This window comes from Geospiza fortis, unplaced genomic scaffold, assembly GCF_000277835.1.
Source record: "Geospiza fortis unplaced genomic scaffold, GeoFor_1.0 scaffold97, whole genome shotgun sequence".
Taxonomy (NCBI): Eukaryota; Metazoa; Chordata; class Aves; order Passeriformes; family Thraupidae; genus Geospiza; species Geospiza fortis.
In genome coordinates, this window is record NW_005054343.1 from 3,596,293 (window position 1) to 3,606,600 (window position 10,308).

The 10,308-nt window shown below is 53.2% G+C and overlaps 1 protein-coding gene across 2 annotated transcripts in view; it reads right to left on the reverse strand.

Annotated features, from left to right (window-relative positions):
* Positions 1-90: 90 nt before the first annotated feature.
* Positions 91-10,308, reverse strand: part of AARS1 (alanyl-tRNA synthetase 1) — a 13,772-nt gene continuing 3,554 nt past the window's right edge. The window contains exons 7-22 of one of the 2 annotated variants that reach the window (XM_031058443.1): positions 9,752-9,897; positions 9,097-9,205; positions 8,852-9,002; positions 8,353-8,477; positions 7,577-7,721; positions 6,784-6,962; positions 6,183-6,296; positions 5,348-5,430; positions 5,224-5,287; positions 4,408-4,592; positions 3,876-3,984; positions 3,108-3,221; positions 2,711-2,830; positions 2,154-2,240; positions 634-747; positions 91-355 (exon numbers count right to left, since the gene is read on the reverse strand). In XM_031058443.1, coding sequence (XP_030914303.1) covers positions 170-355; positions 634-747; positions 2,154-2,240; positions 2,711-2,830; positions 3,108-3,221; positions 3,876-3,984; positions 4,408-4,592; positions 5,224-5,287; positions 5,348-5,430; positions 6,183-6,296; positions 6,784-6,962; positions 7,577-7,721; positions 8,353-8,477; positions 8,852-9,002; positions 9,097-9,205; positions 9,752-9,897 — 2,031 coding nt within the window. In that variant the 3' untranslated portion in view covers positions 91-169. Of the gene's footprint in view, positions 356-633; positions 748-2,153; positions 2,241-2,710; positions 2,831-3,107; positions 3,222-3,875; positions 3,985-4,407; positions 4,593-5,223; positions 5,431-6,182; positions 6,297-6,783; positions 6,963-7,576; positions 7,722-8,352; positions 8,478-8,851; positions 9,003-9,096; positions 9,206-9,751; positions 9,898-10,308 lie in introns of both variants that reach the window. The other variant, XM_031058442.1, reaches the window with a different exon arrangement.

A 10,308-nucleotide genomic window follows, 5' to 3' on the forward strand; every position in this document is an offset into this window, starting at 1 on the left:
CGCAGGAGGCGGGCACAAGCTGTGACTGGCAGCGGGATCCCAGCCCAGCCCCATCCCGTCCCGTCCCGCCTCCAGAGCCGGGAGCACAGCGCGGGGCAGGGAGCCTTTATTACAGGAAAGCTGCGCAGGGGACAGACAGGGAGACAAAGGGACCAGGGTTCCCCCTCAGTCAGTTCTTCAGCTCCCCCAGGCGGAGCCTGGCAAAGTCCGTGGCCAGTTTCAGGGCTTCCTGCAGGCAGCCCACGTTCTTGCCTGTTGCCTGTGCAGAGACGTCCTTTCCGCCGCCTTTGCCATCCATCAAGCCAGACACTTCCTGCACCCACTGGCTGGCCTTCAGGCCCTTATTTGCAGTCTCCTGGGCAGGAAGAGAAACCCAGCGGTCAGCACTGCTAGCAATTGCCCCACCCTGTGCCTACCACCCCATTAAGTCCTGACTCCTGCCCTTCCCTATTTGCAGAGCATAACCCCTCTTCCCTCACTTCTGCAGCCTGACAATAGGCCCAAGCACAAAGGCTGTGGCTTTTGCCAAGCCCCAATCAGTTCTAGCTGTGTAATGTTAGATAGTTCCTGCCTGGAGGCTGCAGCTCCTCCATAGAGGCTCAGGGAGAGGCAGCCATGCAATATTGGCATTACCTGGGGCACTTGACACAGGCAGGTAATCCTGCCAGCTTCATTATCCACAGCAAAGAGCATAGCAGCAGTCTGGGGGGAATTAGTCTTGAAGAGCTTCAGAGATTCATTCAGGGCCTGGAAGAGAAATCACTATATGACTGCCTCCCTGCACTTGCACCCATCCCAGCTCCAGCCCCAACAGCATCCACAGAGACCTCAGGGATCAGGAATCTCATTAAACCAGCCAGCAGCACTCTGCAAAGCTCTTCCTCCCAAACATCAGCCATCTTCACATTCCAGGCAGTGTAGAAGCCTTGGCAGGGGACATAAACCCTGCCTGTGTACCCCAAGGCAGGAAGGAGAAGATGCCTTTATATCCCCACCTTGAGGTATACAGCAATTGGCAAAATCAGCCCCAGAATAAACCTTTGCCTGAGTGTACTGGCTGAAGGGGAAAAAGCTCCTCCCAGCAGAAGGGAACAGCTGTTCCAAAGGGAGTCAAGAGTACTCAAACACAGCATGAAGACCCTGCAAGAGCTATCAGACACAGCAGGCACGGAAGAACCAGGGAGACTGTCACACATTCTATTATTCACAAGGAGACCATCCTGCCTCGCTCACACAGACAGCACAATGCAGCACAGAGCCCCAGGAGTGGGTCCTCTGGTGAGCAAAGCAGTGCTGCTCTGGATGGATTGGGAACACACAGCTCCCTGGGCTGCCAGCACTGCCATCCCATGGGATGCACCCTTCTGCCAGGGAAAATGCTGCAACAGCACCCACTGGGAGCAGAAGTCTGGGTATCATGGTGATGCTGGTGGCCACAGAGAGTGAGCAGGATCAGCTCCAAGACTCTCAGAGAGGAAATTTTAACAGAGCATTAGCCCAGAGTGATCTAAGCCCAGGCACACCCAGCTCCCACTGCCTGGCACTTACTGGGCTCAGCACTGTGACACAACACACACAACAGAGCATCCATTCCAACAGAAATCACTTGGAAAAAACCTGTGTGTGGAGGAGGGAAGGAGATTCAGCCCTGGGAGGGAAGGGGCAGATTCAGCCCTGGCAAAGGAAGATCTTTAACCCAGCTGAGCAGACAGTGCTCGGGGCAGCTCTCTGCTTGGCCCTGTCCACACACTCAGCCCAGGACACCACTCCTGGAGCTGATCTGCAGGGGCCACAAGCATCATGGCTCAGCAGAGCTGCTGCTCTCAGTCCCTTAAGTGCATTTCAGGGTTGTGACTGCTGCAGGATGAGTCTTACCTGAGACACAATGGGTTTTCTGCTGGGCTCCAAATCTACCAGCATGGCTGGAAACTCAGCAAGTGGTCAAAACCCCACCACCCCTGCAAGCCCATGTGCCAGTCAGGAGGTGGGACACAAGAGAATATCCCAGTAAGTCCCTTTTCCTTCTCAGGGACGGCAGGTGGCAAGAGGGACAGCTCTGTAGCACTGAACCACCTCCCCAGGTGATGAAAGACCACCCAGATGCTCCTCAGGCAGAAGGAACGTTGCTGAGGATAGATCAGATTTTCCCATACCTTTGCTGAGGCTCCATTTTCCATTTCCATGATGACCCATGGCTGGTTAGGGTGACTCTCAATAACTTGCTTGGTCTTCTCCAGTACCTGAGGACAACAGTGATCAGCCACTAAACATCCACTTCTTGTGTATGGACACAAGAACCACCTGGGTAGAGCAGGGACAGAGGTCCCCAAGCTGCCCAAACACACCCACAGCCCAGACTGGAGCAGCTTCACACTATGAAGCCAGGAGGAATGTACTCTGACAGGCAGGTATGTGGCCTGCAAGACACCATGTTGTGCATGATTTCTCCTCCAGAAAACTCTAGTGGGATCCAGGAGGAAGCCTGCACCCAGGGGCACTGTTAGGGCAGGAACTGGCTGCCATGCTTCAACCCAGGGAACAGGTACAGAGGTAATTCTGCTTCAGGAGGCAGCAGGAGAAGCTGGAAGGCTGAGCAGTGTGAGGGGCACTCCCACACATCAATTCTCCTCCATCCTGGACATTAACATAGCTCCCAAAGGAGCACCCCACAGGCTTTCCACACTGCCCTTTATTCCAGCCCAGAGCTCACTCTTTTCTGGATGTCGGCTTTGCTTGCTCGGTCCAGGTCATCCATGACCTTCTTCAGTGCTTTAACAGCCTCTCTCAGTTCATCCTTCTGCCACTGTGGGATAATAGCAGTGGCCAGAGTCTGCAAAAGAGGAGCAGGTAGAGAAGGTTAAAGGCACAGCAATTATAGCAGGAGATGCAGCGCCTCATGAACTCTGCTTCAGCTGGGAGAGCCCAGAAAGCTCCACTCCTCTCCCAGTGCCAATGACCTGAGGAAACAGGTGCTGGCTGCAGCACCCATGAGAGGCAGGGCTGTTGGGACAGGAGCAGGAAGGTGAACTCAGGCTTCATGAATACCCAGTTCTGGCAATCAAGGTCCCTTTCACTCTGGGGAGGCAGAGCACTGCTACCATCCTCACCTCACTGAGATCCGTGATCTCCTTCTGCACGTCTTTGTTGGGAGCTGTCTGGACCTTCACCTTGGCCTCCAGAGCTGACAGCAGTTTCCTGAGGCTGTCGACTTTCCTGAGGGCCTAGGAGGATACAATCTGAGTTAAATCAAGCTGGAAGATTAAGCAGACTGGGCTTTCATCACCCCAGAATGTGAAGGGGTGAGGAATGCTGGAATCCCCCCGGATTGAACTTAGTAACTCTTGGAAAGCTGCAGGGCCAGAGCAGGCAGCACCTGACCAGAAGCAGGGTGTGATGCTGGCACATGGGCTCCAGCTCTCTTTCCTTAGCCAGGATTGCCAAGATCCCCCCAAAAGAGAAATCATCTCCCCCATAAAAACCCTTTCTCCCACTTTAGGGAGCACCAGCCCACATCCAAAGTCATTGCCTTCTGCAGCAGAGGACTGGATTCTCAGACTTCACCCCTCTCCTGCTGGCCCTGCCAGCTGCTGAGAGCTCCACATTGGCAGTCACTCTGAAAAGCAACCTGAGCTAACCCTGGAGCCATCCCACATACCCACCCAGGCTTGTCTGCCACAACACCTGCAGTTGAGACTTCCCCCTCTCTTTCCTGCTATGACTGTAGTACAGCCAGGGTCTCCAGAACAGTCTTTGGCAACAGCAGCACCCTTTTCCAGGAGTCCCTCAGAGCATATTGTGCAAATTTGCACAAAATGAACTTTGGCACAGGGTTAATAGGTGGAATTTCACAGAGGATCTCTCCTGCCTACCCTTACCTTCCGAGCTTCAGCCCCGGTAACTGCAACTATCCTCCGAATGCCTTTAGCAATTGCTTCTTCTGAAACAATCACAAAGGGGCCAGCATGGCTGGAGTTCTGCAAGTGCCTTTGGAAAGAACCCAGACAGACCCACAGGAAAGAGTTAGAAGTCCACTTCTCATCTGAGCAAGAATCAGCAAAGAAATAAGACAACCATCCTGCCAGGGAATTGCAGCAGTCTGGAGACAGGCAGAAAAAGCAATCAATGCTGAAAGCAAATGAGTGAGGAAAGGGTGGTAAGACCTGTGCTCCCAGTACTGCCAGAGACTCTGTGTGAGGGCAGGGGCAATACAGGCAGTTTCCTGCCTGCAAAAGGTAATTTTAAAGACTGATTGACTCAGGACTAGGAATGCAAAGGCACATCACCACCACCACCTCCATCTCTGCCCTGGCTCTGCCCAGTGTGCTCATGCTCATGACAGGAGCTCAAGCTCCACAGGAACTCCTTTCAGCCACCCTGCCACCTTCCCCAGCCTCTCCAGGTACTCACGTCCCTCCGCAGAACTCAATAGAGGTGATGGAGCCCCCAGGGCCAGAGGGGTCAGCCAGCAGCTCCTCCACGGGGATGCCAATGGAAACCACACGCACAGGATCGGGGTAGGTCTCATCAAAAACTGCCCGAAGTCCTTGGATAGCTTTGGCTTCTGCGAGAGGGCAGTCCTTGGCATACACAGTCTGCAGGGACAGCAAAGGGATGCAGGTAAGAGCCAGTCCTGTCACCTGTGACTGAGGGCCCGCATTCCCAGGAACTATCTTCCTCTGAAAGATCCTAGAAGTGAAGTCTTGTGCCTTACCTGAGCCGGGGTTTGTTGAGCTACAAGAATCACAAAGTTATTAAAAGATGTCTCATCTTCAAAACTCCCAATACCCCTTGCTCAGACTCTCTGTGTGCTACTGCACATGCAAATGGTTCCAAACACAGATTCCAGGGTCCTTCAGGGTCAGCTCTGACACTTGGCACCAGACAGAGCAACTCTCCTGCCATTGGGAACACATCACTGGGTTGTTCGGGTGTATGTTGTCAATCCAACCAGGCCTGCAAAACTACTCTGCCAAACTTCCCAGCTCTTGCAGCTGATGTGACACTACTGCAGGAGTGAGAACACTTCAGCCCTACAGAGGGCCTGAAACCAATGAACTGAACAATCCATATGGAATTTTCTCACTCAAAACCCTCTAAGGTGATGGCAATCTGTGCACAGTACTGCACCAGCAGCTCAGAATCCTCCTGTGCATGCCCAACTCCCAGCATCCCAGATCATCCAAAACAGGGACTCAAGGCATACAACATGTCACCCATACTCACCTTTGACTCCTCGATCATCTGGTTGGCAATCCCTTCAACCTTCTTGATTTCCTGGGTGGACAGGGCTCCCTTGGCCGTGAAGTCGAAGCGCAGGCGGTCGGGAGCCACCAGGGAGCCCCTCTGGTCAGCCTCCCCCAGCACGGAGCGCAGGGCGAAGTTGAGGATGTGGGTGGCCGTGTGGTTGCTCATGACCGGCCTCCGCCTGGCCTGAGGGAGGAAGCCACTGTTGGATGGGCTCCCACACCCCAGAGCCACAACCACCTCCAGCAGCTGAAGGGGAGGTTAATGCCCTGCTCCAACAGAATCCTAAACTAGCTCAGGACACCAGAAACAACTGATCACACTTGCTGCCTTGGAACTTCAGCTACAGGTGTTACCCACCAAATCTGTGCGTGGCTTTTTTCCTGGCAGTTCCCTTGTTTGGCCTATGTGGAAAGAGGCCAAGGACAGATCAGGACACAGATAACTAATCTCTGTCCCTCAGCAGGGAAAAGCACTTCAAGATGGCAGCTTTCCCTCTTCCTCTAAAGGTGCTGCCTCTATAGGGAAGGGAAATTCATCAGGCTGACTGTGCTCAACCCAGCACTCACTCAGCAAACTGAGCCCACAGGAGCAATGTTTGGACTGGGGCAGACAGCCCAGGCTCTCTGCTGTTGTCCCCACACAGTGGAGCACCACACGTTCTCCCTGCAAGTCATGACCCAAAATGTGTTTCTGCCTGTGACCAGCAAACCCAGCAAGAGTGAGTCTGAGCTAGCTGGGCATAATCTGCCTCGTGGTAGGAGAAAGCCAGGTGTGAAGCAAGAGAGACTTGGAGTCAGCCAGACACTGGTTGATTGTGTGATGCAGGGAGAGCAGGACCCAAACATCAGGCCCCCAGAGTGGCACCGATGAAAGGAAATGAGACAAAATCCAGAGAAAAGAGACAAGCCCATGTGCTACACCATGTTTTAACTCACCTCATCAATAGTCAGGTGGACCTGATCTCCCACTTTCAAGCTCCCATACAGAGTTCCTATGTGGAGCACGTAGCCTCCCCGGACCTGAACGTTCTTCACAGTGAATTCTGTTTTCTGTACAAAGAGGGAAATGCCCCATGTGAGCAGGGGAGACATCCAGCCAGAAGTCTGAGTTGCAACTGGAAAGGTCCCAGCTGGGAGCCAGAGTGGTGTGTGTGCTGGAGAAAGCTGAGTGTCTCCAGGCACAGCACACAGCAAAGCAGAGAAGTGAATGAAGGTGGGGCACAGTTATGGGGCACAGAAAGAGCTCCCCACCTCAGCTTCAGAGCACTGTCCTTGGGCTTGGTTATCCCAGCACAACCACCACCACAGGCACCCACATTCTGCTGACAGCAGCACAGAACTGAGCTCCTCAAGAAGCAAGGGGAACAAAACCCCAGCACATCCATGCCACGCTGCACTCCCAGAAAGGAACCCTGTGCAATGCGACGGTGACATCTGACATGGATGAGAAATTGCTGGAGCTTGCTTGGCCCCTTCACCCCTCTGCCCAGGCCCCAAATCAGACTGAGCCTAGCAAAAGGCTCTCAGGCTCACTCACATCCTCCCTGCTGTCGTCATCCTTGACCATGTAGCCCTGGTCGTAGATCTGCCCCCCCTGCTCGGCGTAGAAGCAGGTCCGGTCCAGCACTATGCCACACTCCTGGCCAGTGGAAACCTCCTCCACAAACGTCTTCTCCCTGCGGATGGCTTTCACTGTGGCCACGAGGCTCCCAAAATCTGCCACCAGGAGGACAGGCAGTGTCAGTAAAACAGGAAAACCTTGTAGACACCACATGGGAGCAGAATGTTATAGCAACATCTCCCAGTTATTGCAGGAGCTTGTGGCACAAATCCCCACACATTTGCAGGGGATAAGGAGAGAGGACAGTTGGTTGGAAATTTCCTTTAGTGCCCTCCAAGGCAGGGACTGTAACTGCCTTCCACACCTATGCAGCAAAAGTCAGCAGCATACACGGCTATGAGCCTGCAGCCTCCTGAATCTCCATCAAATCAAAAAACTAGCAAAAGAGCCAGAGTGAGCAAGCCAAGGACCCTCCAACTGGCCAAGCAGAAACTGCAGTCTCCTGCAGCACTGGCAAAGGAGCAGCTGAGAAACACCAACATAGGAGTGTGGAGACATAAAGCTGCAGGAACAGGAAATCCCTTAATTTGGCAACAGCAGTACAGTAGCCCCTGAACAGTCTGTTGTCTTTCTCTGCTCAATTAGTAACAAGCAGACTATTCACCTGCACAGCCTCCCACTTCCAGCTCCATGTCCCAGGAAAGGGGACCCAGAGGTACATGCCAGGGAAGGTTTAGTAGCAGAACATGACTGTGAGGTGTTTTCATACCATAGGTACCGCTCAGATCTGAAGCATAGCTGTATTTTGGTGAATCATCTGTCACCTCCAGCCCTCGGGCTCTCAGCTCTTCAATGGCATAGATGTCCAGCATGAGGAGATCTTCCCCTCCAGCACCCTTGCCCTGGGATTTGAGCTGCCAAGGAACAAGGTTTGAGAGATGACCTGCCGAATACCAAGGTTTAAGAAACAGCAATGCATACCAGCCTAGCTGCACATCTCGCTCACATCCCTCAGCACTCCCTGATTTAGAGCCTTGCCCTGGGAAGCTGTGTGCCAGTACCTGGAATGTGCCAATTTTTTTGGCTTCAGAGCACCCAGCTTCAGCATGCAGACCAAGTTGGCCTGAGCCCAGTAAGGACCAGGCAAGTACCCAGCCAGTCAATGCCACTCCCTGCTGCTTCAGCAAACATACTGGGGAATGCACCCAAAGTGCAGGCCTGCCTGGATACTGAGCCTTAGATAGGGAATAACTTCCCTAACCAGAACAGGACAGCAGAGGTGCTCCCAGCACTCCACTATCTCTGTCTGAAGGTTGGGCTCAGGGTTCCAGGCCTTGCTAGTGAGCAGAACCAACCCCAGCTGTACAGAATAAACACGTCCTACAGCAACTGCAGTTGTCCTGGATTTTCCCATGGAACAAACCATGAGGCATACAGGGTGTGAACAGCCTCAGTGAGAAAGGAGCAACTCATGACTGAAAACTGCAAGGAAGGGAATTATACCTGCCAACTCATAAACTAGCTTCCCCTGGAGCTGTTACTCACCTGAGCATTTTTCCGCTCTTCTTCAAAGCCCTCCATGTCTACAACAAGGCCCTTCTCCTCTGCAATCAGCCCAGTGAGATCCGCAGGGAAACCATAGGTGTCATACAGCAGCCAGGCAGTGTCACCTTCAGAGACAGGGCAAAGCAGTCACCTCTCTCTCATGTTCCATGAGACATCACTCCCTTCCCTGCTCCCCCCACCAGCTATGGCAGGACAATGAACAGGTGTGGAGAATGTGAACATCCAAAAGGCTCCTCCCTGGCAGCACAGAGATGTGTGTCTGGGCAGCTTAGAAACCTCAGCAAGTGAGCACAGGCCAGAGCAGAGACAGGTGGTTCAGCTCTAAAGAGATGTCTTCTGACTCCAACTTTGTCTCCCTACCACCTTCCACCACCTCTAATTTTCCTACCCCTTCCCTTTCCCCAACTTCCCTAAGCCCTTACGTAATCCCAGATAACAAATGCCTTTTGCTGCATCCAGACAGAACTCACAGCCTTACCAGGAATGACTTTACTGTCCCCAAGGCTCTGGATCTTCCTGTCCAGGATGCGACGGCCTCTGCTCAGTGTTTTCAGGAACTGATCCTCTTCTTCATTGATAATGTCCTTTACCATATCTGGGTCCTTCTTCAGCTCAGGAAAGGCATCTCCCTGCAGACCCAGGAGGAGGAGCCCTTCAACATGGAGATCTGCACACCTCAGCAGAGGAAGGCTTAAGCAGATACAGTGGAATAGGAGAACTTACCAGTGACTGCACCACCACATCAACCAGAGTAGCAAAGAACCCCTTGGGGGCATTGAGCTTCTCATGGGAGTAGCGCACAGCCCGTCGGAGAATCCGCCTCAGCACATACCTAGGGAATAGCAGAGCCCCCCATGCAAATGTTACATACCTGAGCTGTTCCCAGGGGCTCCACCAGCATCTACCTACCAGCACCCCCTCCCAGGACCAAGAGCACAGGGTTTTCTCCTCTCGTTTTCCCTCATGGCAGCAGCAAGGCACAGGTGAGGTGCTAGGCCCCAGCTCCATGACCCACATTCACTGTGTGCTTATGGAGTCCAATGGAACCTGCAGCACAGCCCCCCAGCCCAAAATTCCCTGCTTTTTGAACAGCAACAGTGCACCAAGCCAGGCTTTGTGCCTTTCTGTCCACAGTCATCTTATCTGGGGGCTGGCACAGCAGCAATGGTGCTCACAAGAACCTTCAGACTTGTGCATCATGTGGGTGTGAACCCTACTACAACCATTCAAGCATCAAATATCCCGAGCAAACACTCTGTTACCCACTGCTTTAATGATGAATCCAAAGAGATCCCAGAGACACAGGAAATCCCAGAGCCTTGAGGGAAACCTTGGGGAACAGAATGGTATTGGTGACCACGTAGCAGCTCCTTCTTACCCTCTGCCAGTGTTGTCAGGCCTGCCCCCGTCCGAGAGGGCCAGGGTGATGGTCCGTGCATGGTCAGCCAGCACACGGTACGCCATGTCTATTCCATCAGCATCCTCGGCCCCAACCTGCCCCAGGTACGGCCTGGCACCTGTGCCCTGTGCAGAGGAGAAGGCAGTGGGCAGAGGGTACAATTACTGGCAGTGCACTATGGCAGAATTACAGGGAAGGCCCTTAGAGGCCAAGCCAACCCCACCACCCACAGCCACAGAGAATATTCCTCTTGGAAAGAGGCAACACAGTGAACCTAGGGGAGACATAGAGGGCTCTGCATGGTGCCATGGCCCACATCTCAATGGCTGAAAGCTCTCCAAACCAGAGGCAGGAAAATGCAATTTATCCCATCATTAAGAGCCCAAAAGAGAGGAAGAGGGAGAATACAGGGAAATAATTTGTTTTGCACATTGGCTCAAGGACTCCAACCTGGCATAACCTGCCCAGCCAAGAAATCTTTCAGTTTCTGTCACATGGGAGATGGTCCCAGCTTTCCTCTTTTAGGATGTTTTTAT